The sequence below is a fragment of the Ischnura elegans genome, chromosome 3 (assembly GCF_921293095.1).
Source record: "Ischnura elegans chromosome 3, ioIscEleg1.1, whole genome shotgun sequence".
In the NCBI taxonomy this organism is placed as follows: domain Eukaryota; kingdom Metazoa; phylum Arthropoda; class Insecta; order Odonata; family Coenagrionidae; genus Ischnura; species Ischnura elegans.
Window position 1 is genome coordinate 57806330 of NC_060248.1, and position 15660 is coordinate 57821989.

At 37.4% G+C, this 15660-nt stretch overlaps 1 protein-coding gene across 1 annotated transcript; it reads right to left on the bottom strand.

Moving 5' to 3' along the window:
* Positions 1–8102: 8102 nt before the first annotated feature.
* LOC124155851 lies at positions 8103–15635 on the bottom strand. Its single transcript, XM_046530001.1, has 3 exons — positions 15511–15635; positions 12420–12828; positions 8103–8896 (listed from the first exon to the last, which is right to left on the bottom strand). The coding sequence occupies exons 1-3, from the start codon at positions 15553–15555 to the stop codon at positions 8481–8483; spliced, it is 870 nt and encodes a 289-aa protein (XP_046385957.1). The 5' UTR covers positions 15556–15635; the 3' UTR covers positions 8103–8480.
* Positions 15636–15660: the final 25 nt, after the last annotated feature.

Below are 15660 nucleotides of genomic sequence, written 5' to 3' on the forward strand. Positions count from 1 at the left end.
ATTAGCTCATACATATGTTTGTACTTTTACGTCATTGCACAGGGTACGAATATGATGTTGCGACACTGGGGTAAGTGATATTGTATATGAAAATGAATAGTGAATCCATACCACTCCTTCAGTGCCTTCATTCTAATCTTACCTATGTACCTTTTTACGGCAAGTTCCCGTAGAATTGAAGCGAGCAAATTGGTTCATATTGCAGTTTTTATCTAGGGTCTTTTCAAAGGGTTGTATTTTTCTGTATTCATAAAGAGTATACAATTTTATCTTCGAGAGGTTGTCGTTTTTTTCGAGTGAGTTAACGGATATAATATAAACCTCTTAATGATCAAATATTGGTCCTGCAATTAAAATGTAAGGTAGAAGATGGAATTATTCGTATGCATACTTTTAATTTTCCAGCGATAGTTTCATGTTATCTTAATCTTAAATACCGTTGCCATCTTGTTTTCTTCGCTTAGGTATATTTCGTCATAAATGCGTTATTGCGAGACATTCAACGGCAATTTCTATTGTAAAGAGGTTCCTTTCTGTTTACTGCATTATAAACACGTTTTTTTGCTACGTTTGGTATGTTTCCCTTATTGTCAAGGTGTTTTTATTTTCAAAATGTTATAAAGATTGGTTGTGTAAAGAGATATTTTTTGTGGAATTATCAATGTGAGGTAGATATGATCGAATCGTACGAATTTATCGTATGCCATTTCTCATTGACAGGACTATTATTATCAAATCCTTGCATTCAACATGGCCGATCCATATAATTGATCGCATGTACCGATACAATAAACTATCTCTGCAGTCTAAGTCTAAGTTTGCTTGTCAAATGTTCCCTCTAGCTTAATGAATCCTTGTAGCAATAGTTGTTTTTGTGCTATAATCAAGGATATCGCTGAAATTTATACTTTTCAGGGCCATTCGTCATTGTCCCTTTCACTGACAATATACGAGTCACCATTTCAAGCATCGGACGTGCCACATAGTTTTATTTTCAAAAATTTACTTGGCGATGCTTATGAAATGACTTGCCTCCATTCAAGGTTTATAATCTTAAATTGGTTTAATCAGCTTTCTATAACCTGCAAAAAATAACTGGTCTCCCATCCGTTATTCAGCAGTGTATAGCTGCAGCGTAAGCTACATTAGGCGTAATCTATGGCGGCATAATCATGATATTCCGTGGTAGGAATTATAAAGATATATTTCTGATCATATTATACGTTTTATAGTATTTTTTACGTTGGTGTAAATATACGTGATTTATCATTCTGGGCCTTGAAATATATTGTTTTCAATTGAGACTGTCGAGTATGAGGCATATGTGCATTGTTAGTTCGTATCAATGATTGGGTTATAATATCGACGTTTCTTCCTTTCGCTTTTATGACTTAGCGGCCTAATTCTTCCATTCAGAATTGAAAGGAGAAGGTCCCTAATTGTTTAAGATGCCTATGACCGTATGTGCAGTACTACACTATATAACATGAAGTTCATAGTTAAGATTGCTGAAAATCTCAGCTTAGGTAGTAAAATGTCTCTGGATATTGGTGGAACTCATTTGCTCATGTATTGTCTGTTTTTTCATACAAAACATCTACAGAAACGGATCCAGGCCTAAATTTATGCTGGTGGGAAAGAGAGTGTAAAGAAATAATGATTAGGAGCGAAATAAAGTGTAATTGGTCGTCTTGGTGATTAATTTTGTGTCTTTAAATTAGTTTTATGCGTAGTATTCGTCTTGGTTTATAGTGTTGTTGCGTCTGTCTCAGTTCATGCTAGACTAACGTTTGTTCTTCCGTTACAGAAGGCGTTCTCAGGCCGAAGTTAACCCCTGTTCGCAAAAACTGAACTTGGCGTAAATTAACTTATGATAAGTCTGACCAATTGGTCCGATCAAAGACAGTAGGTGGTTGTACTCACCGATACGTCTTTCATTCATTCGTCCATCCAAAATCCTCCTGATGAGTTCTTTAAGGTGAATGGCTGGATCCATGAATCCGTAATTCGTTGAAGAACGAAGTGTTTATCATCACGCGGTGATAAGTTACAGTCACAATCAGCGGTTATAAATGGCTCATATCCCACCCTATTTCGATTCTATGGCAGTGGATATATTGGAAATAGATGTTCAAAAAAGCACTCATTTTTGCTGCCAACTGCCATTCACGATTATATAAGAGTGCGCTCGTGTTTCTTTCATGAGTATCGTACTAAAATCTACTCAGTAAATGGAGTGTGGAAAGGAAAGATAATCTCTGAGTTTTCGAACACCCTCAGAGATAAATTTACCGTGGGTAATGTTTCATCGTACATCTAATTTTTAGGCACATGTGGCTGCTCAGCAATCAGTGGGTGAATAAAATAGCATAATTGATGGATAGCATGACCCTATCAATGAAAAATCAATCTTTGCTCACTATGTACAACGCCTACGCCTGATCATTAAATGTTTTCCACTGTTATATTAAGTTTCCTGGTGTTAGTCAACTATAAAAATGATTCGCACATTTCACATCGAAGCACATACCAATAAAAATGCGTGAAAGATCCAGCTGATTAATTTCTCATATTTAGACATGAAATTTAACTGTCTATTAACGGGAAAGCTGGGAAGCGGTTGACAATGTATCATTTATTTGAAGACTGCTCTTACTTGCCGTTTTCGGTGACATATTATCAAAAGCGAAGATAAGTCCATAAAATCAATCCACGCAGTTTGAAGAAGTATTTTATGAATGGAGTACTCACCGGAATCGACAATAATAATAGCTCTTCTCTTTTTTTCTTCCTCACCACCTGACTGCAAACCCTATCATCCTCGTGCTTTTACATGAGACCAAGCTGCCTTTAACCGTCGTGGTTTGTTGACGCTGAGGTGTCTGAGGGGTTGGTTACGTGATGGTGGAGGTGACCGACAGGTGAAGCCCGTTAAAGGGGAGGGAAAAAGGTCACGTGGAGGAAAGGGCAAACACACGACCATTGTTTTGATCGCAGCGTGGTTGCCTAGGTGACGTTGTGGAAAACACTTCGCTTGCCGACGACTCGAAAATTGCACCAAGTGTCTTGTGTGAGGGAATATCTTTCAGGGGAGATAGAGACGTAGCAGAGTTTAAGAGGACGCATACTATATAACCACTCGATCGGTCGTTTAAGGTGACGGATCGCTCCCTTAAAACTCATCATATCGCTTTTAAATTTTAAGGTCATACAAAGGGGTGAGAAGCCAAGGGGCACCAGTGATTTTTTTCTCAACAGAGATCGGTAAAGTTAAAAAAAATTGGTTGCCAAGGGATACGAGTGAGTCTCACAATCAGTTATGTGCTGACAGCGAGTGGAAAATCAAATTCCTTAATAAATAACTAATTGATCTCGTTTGTTTTTATAGCTAATTTCTGTACCTAACTCTGCATAAAAAAGAAATCACTTGTACCCCTCGGCTTCCAACCCACTCATATCAGATTGACTCTGGTCGATATTTACCTCTATTCCAAATTTGAAAATGTTTACCTCATTTTATTCTCAGTTGCAAATTTCTTTTATATATAAGATAATAAGATTTATATTTAAGATGATGCCCCCAAAAAGGAGAGGCAGTTGGAAACACTTTAATAGACAGAAAATTTAGTGTTTCGACTATATTTCTCAGGGTTTTGGACAATTTTTTAGGGGATAGATTCTGCGACCTTTTGTCGTCTCGTTCAACCCGAACATTTGGAAAATTTTGTCGTAATAACCTAGTTCATTGGACTCTATGCTTGATTCTTCAGTACATAGAGTAAAAAAACTATCCCTTAATTCTCTCCCGGCATCATATCCAGCGTACATGACTTTAATACGAAGTATTTAAAAGAAAAATGACATAACAATAATACAAACTCAAAATATTCAGGCACATAACTTTAATTACGTACGTATAAATTATAAATAACATAGGAATATTTAATATAAATTAAAAACATTCAAAATTTATAAAGAAGTGTGTAATTGAGGTGATCAAAATAGAAGAAATTGTTGAAAAAGGTCTACTGCCTATTCCCAGATAAAGTTAATGCGTCACCGAAAAAGACGAATATCGACCGGATGAGAGGGAAGTACACAGATAAAAGTTGCCTATTTAGTTGAGCCTATTGGAAGGAAGATTGGCCATATAATAGTGTGGATTTCCACAGATTTGGAGAGTTTTTAAATGCGTTGTGTGACTTAAAGACTACCTTTGATAGATTTTGATAATGATACGGCTAGTTATCCGTTGCATTGATATTGTTATATACGTTATGTGCCGCAAAAATATCTTGATACGATGAGACGCAATGGAAGTATAAATTAGAGCAGATCTTTTATTACAAATTTAGGAGTTATTTTAGCAAATTCAGTTAAACTATTCAAAAAATGTATCAGATCAGAAATGGAAGATACTAATTATGCCTTTCCTACTCCATGTGAACATGAATGAAAGTGAAAAGTCACTGATGCCAACGGAGATTTTGAAGATCTATAAATTTTTGTAATTTATCATAGCTTTAAAACTGAGAGATGTGATTTTATTCGTAGTTTATATTCTACTTGCACTTAAATACTTAGAGCAAGGAGGCAGACTTTCTTCAGGTTCTGATAAGATTTATGGCGGCTTTGTAGATAAAAAGTATCAAGACTCATTTCAGCGTTACGGAATTAACCATAATTTTACTATCATTTCTTCTATTTTAAAAACATCACCATAATTAAAATATGATTAACTACGCTTGTTAAGGGGTGGGCTACGAATTTGACTTTGTTGACAATTTAGAGACATTTTATCGGAGCTTTGAATGTGCTTTTTTATTACGTTTTTCTTAACTTACTTTCCTGCCTGTCTGTTAGTTACGGTGGAATTTTGTAACTCAATTTTAACACACTTAACGACTAGCTGGAGAGGTTCAAACTTTATAACTACCTCAGAACTGGATGACAATGCTATTTACTTACTCTTTTACCTCGATCGGAACAGTGTTTCGTCTCATATTTAGGAATAAAAATTAAATCTGGAGTTCCAAAAATGGTCACCAAGATGCAGGCGCTGCAGTCATTATAGCTGTATTTAACTGACTTTAGAACGAAGTGAAAAGGATATTCATAAATAAGTTAGTGAGAAGGAAAATAAATAAGTGAGAAAGAAAAAAAAGAAGTGATTAGGTGAGTGAAGGAAGAGATTAAAAAATTGTGTATATTATTCAATTAAAACTAATTCCCTGTTTTATTGATAGATTTAAATCATTTAAAACTAATAAGAAGAAAAGGATATTATAAATTTTAAAAATTGAAAGCGTTTTTTTTTCGCCAACTAAAAAGAAGAAAATAAATTTCTCTGTCCATATCTGAGTCTCGATATGAATTGTTACTCAAATGGTGACTTACTTTAAGACAATCATTACGGCCAAAATGAAAAACGTTGTATGCATGTAACATTACATTTAGTATTTGCAATCGGTGACATTACTCTTAAAATTTCTTACTAAACTGCGATTTGATTTACCAACCATATTCTTACCTAAAATCAACACATTCGCATAGTTGAAGACTTTACTGATCTTTGAGAACTAAAACAGAATTAAAAACGCTCAGATATTAAATATTCAAACATTGCGTGTCAGGTAATAACACATTCATGCATAATTGCTGTATACCCAAACATTAACTGATGACTTCTTGAATATTTACATTTATCAATCAACTCATTAGGTGCTAATTTCTAATACGTTCAGATGTTAAGTACCTACTGAGCATTACCTTCTCATTCAATTTGAGCTGAATTTTAAATAACCTTAATAATCGTCGATGGTATCAAATAGTAGCAAGTACTATCAATTAACATAGCGATGGAAAACCCTTTTGTAAGTGATAATAATCCAAATTCATATTTATTTCAAACACTAAATGTAACCTCGCATACGCCCAACGTTTTTCGTTTTGGTCGTACTGATTGTCATAAACTATGTCATCATTTGAGTAAAAATTCATATCGGGACTAAGATATGGGCAGAGAAATTTATTTATTTCTTTTTAGTCGGCGAGAAAAATGTTTTTTTTTTAATTTGTAATATTATTCATTAATGAGACGGATGGAGGGATTAGAAATTACTTATAATGCGCTTGCGAAATTCGTATGCGTACTCTTATTGGAAGGAAATAAAAAACATCGAGGCAGCCAGAGGGGAAAACTCCATTCAATAAGTTCCCTCATGCAATCCAGCTTTCCAAGTCGGCTGGTAATGGGGAGGCAGTTCAATCTCGTGGAATCAATCTCTCCCTGAATTTTTGTCGTAAAACCATTGAAACTCATCGATAAGTGGAGGGACACTATTGACAACGAGCCTAAGCTACTCGTGTGGACCCCAGTCTCAACACCTTCCGTGAAAATTTGGATGTAAATAATGAATTTGAATAATTATTTACCAAAATGTGGAAAAGTGGATTGGTAAGTAATTATTATCCCCTGGTGGTGGGCGTGGGAACCATATATGATCGAGTTCCAAAGTCCGCTCCGTTGTCTCCTAAAATGTTTTCGGTGAATTTCCTTTTGACGTGAGGATTATCTCAGTGAGATATATTTCTGGTATGGAGATTAATATTACGTTCATATGGTACAGTATGTGTTTTACTTTAAAATCAATAATTTTCGAATAGTATTTGTATTAATATAGCTTGAAAAGTATTTTATTATTGCGGATAACAAGTTAGTTATGTGAGATATTAAAAAAGACAATTATGATTATCGATTGAATATAATATGCATAAAAAACGCGTGGTGTTTTTTTCTTCTTCCCTTACTATAGCTTAAAGCAATTCTTTCTGCTATTCGACCGTTGAATCCATACCTACCGTGTTTTTTTAATGCCCTATCAACTTAATTCGAAACTTCAGGGCTCCAACGCCATAAGCCCAGTCCTTTCAGGATGTCGAATGATATAGTAATAAGGAAGAGTGTTCGAAAAAGTCTATTCGGGCTTTCAGCCGGGTGGTTTCCCTCCAATCTGCCGACCTTTCGGAACTCATTTATTTCGGAATTCATTAATGAGACAAAGCATCAGGGCATTAGGTAGGAGAATAAAGCCTATATTTGAGTGGTTGTATTTAGTAAAAATGTTTCCAGATAGCTAGAGATAATTTCAAATATCTTTGCGACCGAGAGACAGGGCCAGGGCTTTTTGGGGGGTGAGGGCACGTGACTTCCTGAAAACCAACCAAAATGCGATAGGCGGACTCTAGCCACCGGGAAATTCATACGCTTTGAGACGTCCGTGGTGCATGCTCCTTGAGTTACTAAGCTGTGTTGCCAAGTGGAAAGAGGGTTTTTGACACAGTCTTTCTTTTCCATGCACTAATTGTAAGGCCTTTGATAAAACATGGCGACGCCCGCCTCTCTCTTCCCATCCCACAGTGTAGCAGGTCCCTCCTCCTGCCGCGAAGCCGCTCGAAACATTCCGAGGTTGCACGACTGGGCCAGTTGCAAAGATATTTGAAGAAGATAAGATCATAACTCACCCAGAATACTACCCACATATCCTCGTTGAAAGGAAGATTTTTTTAAGAATTTCTATTATGACTTGTGAGAAGCCGAGTTTTCTATTTTTTTGTGCTTTTCCTGTTCTTGTTCAGTCTAAAAATTTTGTTATCGCCGTAAATATCAAAGTTTGGACTTCAGCATGAGATAACGCTCACTTCCCCTCTACAATTTTCGGATCTTAAGGCCTGTTTACACGATACATTAACACATCCGAGTTAATGTCTGTTTGCATGAATGATTTTTGTGGACCGGAACGGAACATCTACGAATGCATGAACCAAATTAGAACAGGTTCTATTTTCTGTGGTTACACGGTGCATTTTGGCGTTTATTCTCGTGCTCATACATTTAGACATTAACCCGTACGTGTTATGTACCGTGTAAACAGGACTTTACATGACCATTTCTTTTTTGAACTACTGCTCTTGGCGTCTCGTAATTTTGTGAATGTTTCGGAGAAGCAACCACATTATCAGGAAAAAAAATAAGGAAGCATTTCATGTGAGAAGTCTTTAATGGAAATATCTATGGAACTCGATATTTTTTTCTAATTGAATATTTTTCTATTTTGTTTCCATTCTGTCACTAATGTAGGTAATACACAGCTGTGGATCCTTTGCACTTCTACCAAGCTACCAGTGTATGTAATACCTATAACTGTTAAGTTCTTCGCTTACTTAAACCTATATATTCGCTTTGAGTTTAAATTACTGAGATCCTAAGAATTTTAGTTCATTCTTTCTTGTAACGGGCAAGGTGTGAAGAAATCATATGGATATCGTAAAAGACGTTGTTCGATAAACTTTGGCTGACTTCATTGGCGTACTTTTTTTCTCTTCCCATGTGTCTTCCTTCCTTCTCTTTCCCTTCCTAGTAAAGGATGACCAAGGAGTCGAGAAAATCCTTTTTCCCAGCAGAATTTTCTCGGCATCATTTATACTTCTCTATTGATTGAATTTGGGGAGACTTTCACGTTGGTTATCGTGTCCGCAGAACGATCGCCCCTGACAAATTCCCTGGCGTTATCTGCCGCGATTCTCTGCAGTTCTTTCTTCAGGGCATCCACCTTGACGTCCGCCACGATCATGGCTTTCTTGTGCATGTCGGCGCACATTTTGCTGCTTCCAGTCCCTCCTTTACTATTCGCGCAGCTGGCCACCGAGTCGATCGATTCCACGGGTTGAAGTTGATCGAGAGCGCTGCCTTGATTACGGAAGTGCGCGGATTCCCACGAATCCCTGTTATCTGCTGATAGCGTCCTGGTGCCTTTGATTTTGGATGCGTCGTGTGACCTTTTCTTTATCACTTGTGCCACCGTTCTCGCTGATCGAGCAGCATTGCCATAGTTTGCTGAGGAATAAAAAAGGGGAAGAGTTTACGTAATTATATTATGAAGATCTTATTTCGTGAAACCTTTCCGTGATTAAACAAGGACAAAAATTTGTGTTTTCCAATGATTTATAATTATAAAATATAGCGGGTTTTAGTTACTATCCCATAATCAGATAAATTCAAAAGGGAGTCTGTTGAGACGCGGTATTTCCATCCAAGGGAGGGATAGGGATGACGGGTTATTAGGGAACGGGTGACTTAGGGTGGCGGATCAAGTGTTAAGGCCGTTTTACACGGGGCTTGTCATTGCGCAGGATATGTATATTGTGGATAGCACTGAATATTTTTTGAAATTGTAAGAATGCGAGCTCGGAATTAGAGAAGGAGCTATTATGCCATCTAACTTCCATGCATTCTCGCATGCGTTCTAGCAATTCACCACTTTAAACTACGCAATTTTGACTGCGCCTTCGTTCATACGTCAAATTGCGCACTAACGTGCCCTGTGTAAAATGGCCTTTAGAGGTCTAGGGTGAGTGGGGACCTTGTGGAATGGGCGAATATGAATTATGGGTATTGATAGCAATGGAGAAATGTGCTGGAAGATAATGCAATTGTGTAATGACGAGTCTTTATCACACAGTCCTATCTCCCTATGTTCCAATGTGTCAATTTTGTGTCCTTTTGGGACTAGATGTAGTACATCGGGTTGAAAGATACTGCTGTGACCTTCATTCAGAATGTATTTTGAGAAGCTTAAAGTGAAGTCTCCGCAGTGAAGGCAGTGTTTATGTTTTTTAAGCCTGGTTAAGAAGTCTTTCTGGTCCTCTCTGACCGGTATAAAAACATTGGTCCTCTTCGCACTTGAGTTTGAACACGCCGCTCTTCATTAGAGACTTAATTATGTAAATCGATTTGTGCAGCCATCGATCTAGTGTGTTAGGATTGTGGAAACAAATCTTGTACGTGTCCTTTGGAATGACTCGAGAGGAGGATTTATATTTGCACCGCTTTAATTTCAGCCGAGTCTAGGTAGGCAACAAAGACTTTGTTCCACCAAGAGATAAGACCTTTATCCTTTTTGTAAATATCTTATCAACGATGAAAATTTTATTACCGTTCTGTACGGGTTTATGGTGCTAAAATGCAGTTTTTCCGCAAGTAAGTACATTTTCAATGGTTCGTGAGTTAACTTTGCGGTTATTTTAGTTTTAAGTCCATAGTTAAATGAATAGATCAATGTTGTTTTGAAACTTTAATTGGTACACCCCGACCATTTTCAGCACCCTCGGATCATTCTAATGGGAAATTTCCTTTTAATGTGGCTTTCCCTTGAGATTTTTACGAGATTGCTACTGCCGGTCAGGTCGTACCTACCAGTATAAAATATGAGGAATTTAATAAGACTATTTTATTTATTTAACCAATTAAGTACAGGCATTGGTTACCAACTGATGATTCGAAGAATGAGTAAAAATGTTGACATTAAATGGAGGTCTTACTAAGTATGGGGAAAATAAGAGTAAAAAGCAATTTTGGTGTATCCTGCGAACTGAGTTACTCAATCACCTTCGACTTTGGTCTTGAGCAAGAAGCTTATGAAATGTTGCAAATGGCTGGATATGAATGAAATGATACGGTGGGGACTGAGGTTGGCCGGTGCTTAATTTAACTTCAGGCTGAGTGGTTCCCAGGCTTCTACGGGTGGGGTTCCACTGATATACGTTCAGTGGCGCCGACTCCATGGGGCCTGAGGGGGCCCGAGCCCCCTCAAAGATTCGTTTGGGGGGGCGGAGCCCCCTCAATAATTCAAGAAAATAATTAATTTATATTATGCTTTGCGAAGTCACATAATAATATTTGTTATTTTTATTTCCCATGTTTGACGATAGTTACCTTTTAAAATAAATTCAACGATGTGTGTTGAAACAAATAATGATAAGGTTAAGCAGGTTAACTGAATCAAGTGGTGTGAATCATGGTAGTGTTTCGGTGCTGCGACACACTTTGAATTTAACCTCTTCCCGGGGCAAGACCTCCGATATGGGCCCCCCCAATATTTTTTATGAGTCGGCGCCTCTGTGTACGTTACGTAATATCTCTTTCCAGAAGTATCGATTAGTTTCATTCTTTTGACGGAATTACCTGTTGGTGTAGATGATCTAATATTTCCCTTTAATTAAAAGTGCTGAGGGTATTGGTACTGGGTGGCTAAAGTGTTGTATCAAAAGTCCCGAGCTTAGCTGCTGGCGATGGCGGCGATTTTCATGCGAAACATCATTGTGCCAATAACCTAGCCAGCCTCTAGCCACCTCTAAACACCGTAAAATTTTACATTACGAGATTTTACATGACGAAATTTTACATTGAGTGGAACTTGCCCCAATATTGTGTTGTAAACGCGTGAGTCCAATAGATTGGCCAAGCATATTTGAAAATTCGTTGTAATACATTTTAGCGATTTTAATAATTTCAAATCAATGGCTTAATGGAAAAATCGGAAGTGAATTGATACAAAATGAGGATTTTTCGGAATCCTCGCTGGAAGTTACGGATAATTGCTTAAACGACGATTTAATGTTGAGAAATAAGAATAAAATTGTATACATTTAGTTACATAGAGGCTGGAAGTAATGCCCTTTTTGCTACTCTTAAGTTGCTCTACATATTGTATTATATAATATTAACTCGTTTCTGGAAATTTCAATTCGTTCATGAAAAAGTAGTTAAATGATTATAGTTATTGAATTCAGTTATTTTTTCGTTGTAGAAGTCCCATTAAGGACTCATTCTATTAATCGAAATTTATGTTTTGTTTCTGTGTTAAACGCGAATCGAACTTTAATCCTTTACTTTAAACTTAGTTAACTTTAATTACTTTTTCCCTCTAACTGGATAATACCAAATTTTAAGTTTTGCAAATCAGAAATAAGTTGACTCATCTTTTAAATTTTAAGGTTGGACTTAGTTTATTTATCAAAATCTTAACTGATCTTAAAATACCGTGTTTTGGAGGAAAGGTCAAAGACGAGCCTCAGTCATATGTTCTGGGCCTCCTCGGGCCAAGGTATGCCGTTGGTTATGATCTTCACCCAAACGATTTCCTTTAGAGTTAAGATTCCCATCATGGAACTAGCGTTGTTCGCAGCATTCACGAATGGCATACGTGAATGGCGGTGAAGTTATTGCTGAATCGCCTTGATTGTCTCATATCAAACTCAGCTATATTCGAAAGGAACTTCGTTCTAGTTACATCACAGTGTAAATATATTTATAAGAGTACAAAAAAGTGGGCCGTAAAATTTAGGCCTTCATTTTTTTCAATTTTTTTGTCCAAATATTATCGATTAATCGGGGTAAAAGGCCTTTAATTATCCTTGAAAGGTAGACGATTTGGGGCTATCCAAGAAAGTCGGTGTCACAATCATCAATTTCCTGTGACAGTACCTTCCCCACAGTATATGTAGGTCAATATTTAAGTGTGATATGGAAAATTCAGCGGTGCTGAATTTAATAAGATTTTTTTTAAATCTGTACTTACCAGTTTTTCTTAGGTTATTACGGAGGTTGAACTTCGATCTCTTGTTAATTTTTTCTGTCATATTTGCAGATGATGCCGTTGACTGCGCACTGTTTTCATTCATAGTAGATGATTTTTTTACTCTGCTTTTGGTTCCAACAGGAATTACTTTCCACTCGCGGGCAAGAACTCCATACGTTTCGAATTTGTGTCCTCCAATAGCACTCCTTTTTTTGCTGTCCTTATAGATTTTCACTGAGTTTCCCGGAAATATAACATGATCACCAATCTTAATCGGGAATTTTTGGACTTTCTGTTCTTGTTCTTTCAGTTCTGGTCGTAACATAGTTGATTTTTCACCATTAGCTTCAACAGTAATTGATTCAGCCTTTGAATTGACGGCTTTGGTAGCGACGGGAAAAATCGCGACCTGAATGGAAGATAGAGACTTATTGTTATTTTCACATTTTAAGATATGATCGATAATTCTTCATTAAATGAATATTAATGTTCAAAATGCAGTCGTGGTCTTCTACGGAATTCTATTGCCTTTTATAATTAAAACGATCACAGGCTATGATTGCTGTGATATTGATGTGATCATGGAAATCATTTTTGATGAATATTGGCATTGGAATTAAAATCACGCGATCGCTGTGATTTACTTAGTAAGTAAGATGGGGAATAATCAGTGGCGGATCCAGGATAGGGACAAGGGGGGTCGGGTGGGGTGCCTTGGGGTAACCTTCCAGCAGTTGCGGAGGTCCGGGAAGTAACGAAAATTTTGAAAATTTCGAGACTTTTAACAGCACTTGTTGTCTCAGTACTAATTTTCAATACATTGAAAACTGCATCGGCCCATGTACGCCGACTAGGCAGATAGTGAATAACCTTGGCCGGGTGTTCAGCAGCGGAATAATCTTGAATATGCAGCGAGCGTATGGGATCCGGTGCAGAAAGACTTAACTCGCGAACTGAATAAAATACAAAGGAAGTCTGCGCGTTTCGTCAAAAACTGTTACAGGCGAACAGACAGTGTTACCCAGATGTTAAGCGAATTAGGATGGGAGCCGCTGGAGACTCGGAGGCTGCGCGCTAGGCTTAGGTTGCTTGAACAATTGAGAATGGATATCTGTAAGAGCGACACAGGGAACATAATATTAGAGCCAGGTCCGATAGAAGCGATAAATTAAGAGAAATGTTTTGCCGAACGGATTGATACGGGAATTCGTTTTTCCCCCGAACCATAAAGGACTTTAATAAACGCTTGTTATTGAATTCGTTAGAGAACTTCATTTTTTTTAGCTGTAAACGGCTGGTGTCCTAACACCCCCTGCCACACGCCTTTTAGGCGGCTTGCGGGGTATTATGTGGATGTAGATGAATGGGATCGGTGCCTCGATGCACAGAGTCATCCGTAAACTTTTGGGTTTTCGGTGTTCTCCTCTTCTGTATACAATCGAGAACTGAACAAAATTACCATTTTATCTAGTGAAAATTGGGTACCCCAGGGTAGTAGGGCTATAGCCCCCCTAGTGCCTCTCTGGATCCGCTACTCGCTATAATTATATCGGCTACGGTATACTTTTATCGAATCTGCAATAGGGTGGTTTCCTTTTATATTTTTATTGCCTAAATCGAAAGATTATTACTCCTGGAGTACGTATTTCACGCTTTTAGATTTTTAAATGACGATACCTATTTTTCGCGATTAAATGAAGAGTGAAAAATTTCAAGCGCGCGCTAACGCGACGCGTAAGTAGGAATGATGGGAAAAAGTCCGTGCGACGCATTTCTGGTTCCCCCTCCTGCCTTGTGAGGTGACCTTGATCGAGGCTCTGAGCGCTGATAGGACGCAGGATGCTAGCGGGTAGCTGAGTACCTTGCTGGCTGGTAGCGCTTGGCTTAAAAAAGGTTTATTAATACCTTATCAAACGAAGAAAACTTTCCGTCCTTAGCCAGTTTTAATAGGTGATTATTAAGACATGTTTCCCTGAGCTCTGCGCCTCATGCATGCATTGGTAACCTCAGACGATGTATAACTCCTATCCTCTCGTGTAGAAACTAGGTCCCTGTGACGTCCCGTGGAGTGGAATCGCATGGGCGCCAATCTGGCCTTTTTCAAATGAGGATAAAATTTGACCCTTGCCATTCGTCTAAACCGGTATTTCAAAAACCAAATAATTTGTGTATTATGAATACAGTAATAGCGGGTAACGAATCGCAATCAATGCCTTTCGTTTTCTTTGATGAAGGAAACTACCCTATTCTCGTCCAATCTTCACCAAAATTAGGATTGATAACTTATTTCTATCGAAACTGGTGTTTGGTTTCTGAATATTACATGCAGTCCTCAACTAAATTTTACTCATGTCGTTGGGTGTCTGGGCGAAATAACGGAGGCTAAGATTTGTCTTCCCTTGGAAAGTATAATAAATAGTTGGCGCGACCGTAGTTGGACCCCCGGTCGGCGCACGATAAACTTTGAAAAAATATGTAAAATTACTGCAAAAATACAATTCAAATACATAATTTTATTTGTACTTACACCAAAAAGAAATAATTAATAGGAAATTCATAATTTTACAGAAAAAACAATTAATTTGACTTCGATTTTGGACGATGAAACCTTCTATCATACACCAATGTAACACATACCGTATACAGGCAACAAAAATATCCGCTAAAATATTTCACCTATTTCAAAAAACATCCATCGAAATTCTTCTTATAGCCCACAGATTACATCGAAATCATGCTCGAACGTTTTATTAATGGGTCACTTCGATAATAAATCCGGGATTTTTTGAAAAAAAATGAAGTAACCATAACGCGCGGCGCCAATTTGCGAATAAGGGGTTCCAACTCCGGTTATAAAATTATAACGGAAAGCAAATTTTAATTTCCACTCAGAAACTGCATTATGGGCATAGATTTATATACTTTGGTATTTCATTTTCTTTAACTAATAATTTTCACTGCGGATTATGGAATATTTTGTAGCAAATGGTTTACAGCCTAATGTCGAAAAATTAAACTTTATAGCATTATAAAAGTATAGAGTATTTACTGTCCTAGAAATTAGGTTTATAAATCACACAATACTCCTTACCTTTAATAGTAACAAGAACCAGACTGCACAAAAATTGGACTCCATCAAGCCGAAATAATCAATCGATTAAAATTGGTTCATTATCTTCATCATATTTATAAATGAAAGATGCTGCCTTTGTTATGGCAACGGAGGGGTTGCTAATTTTAT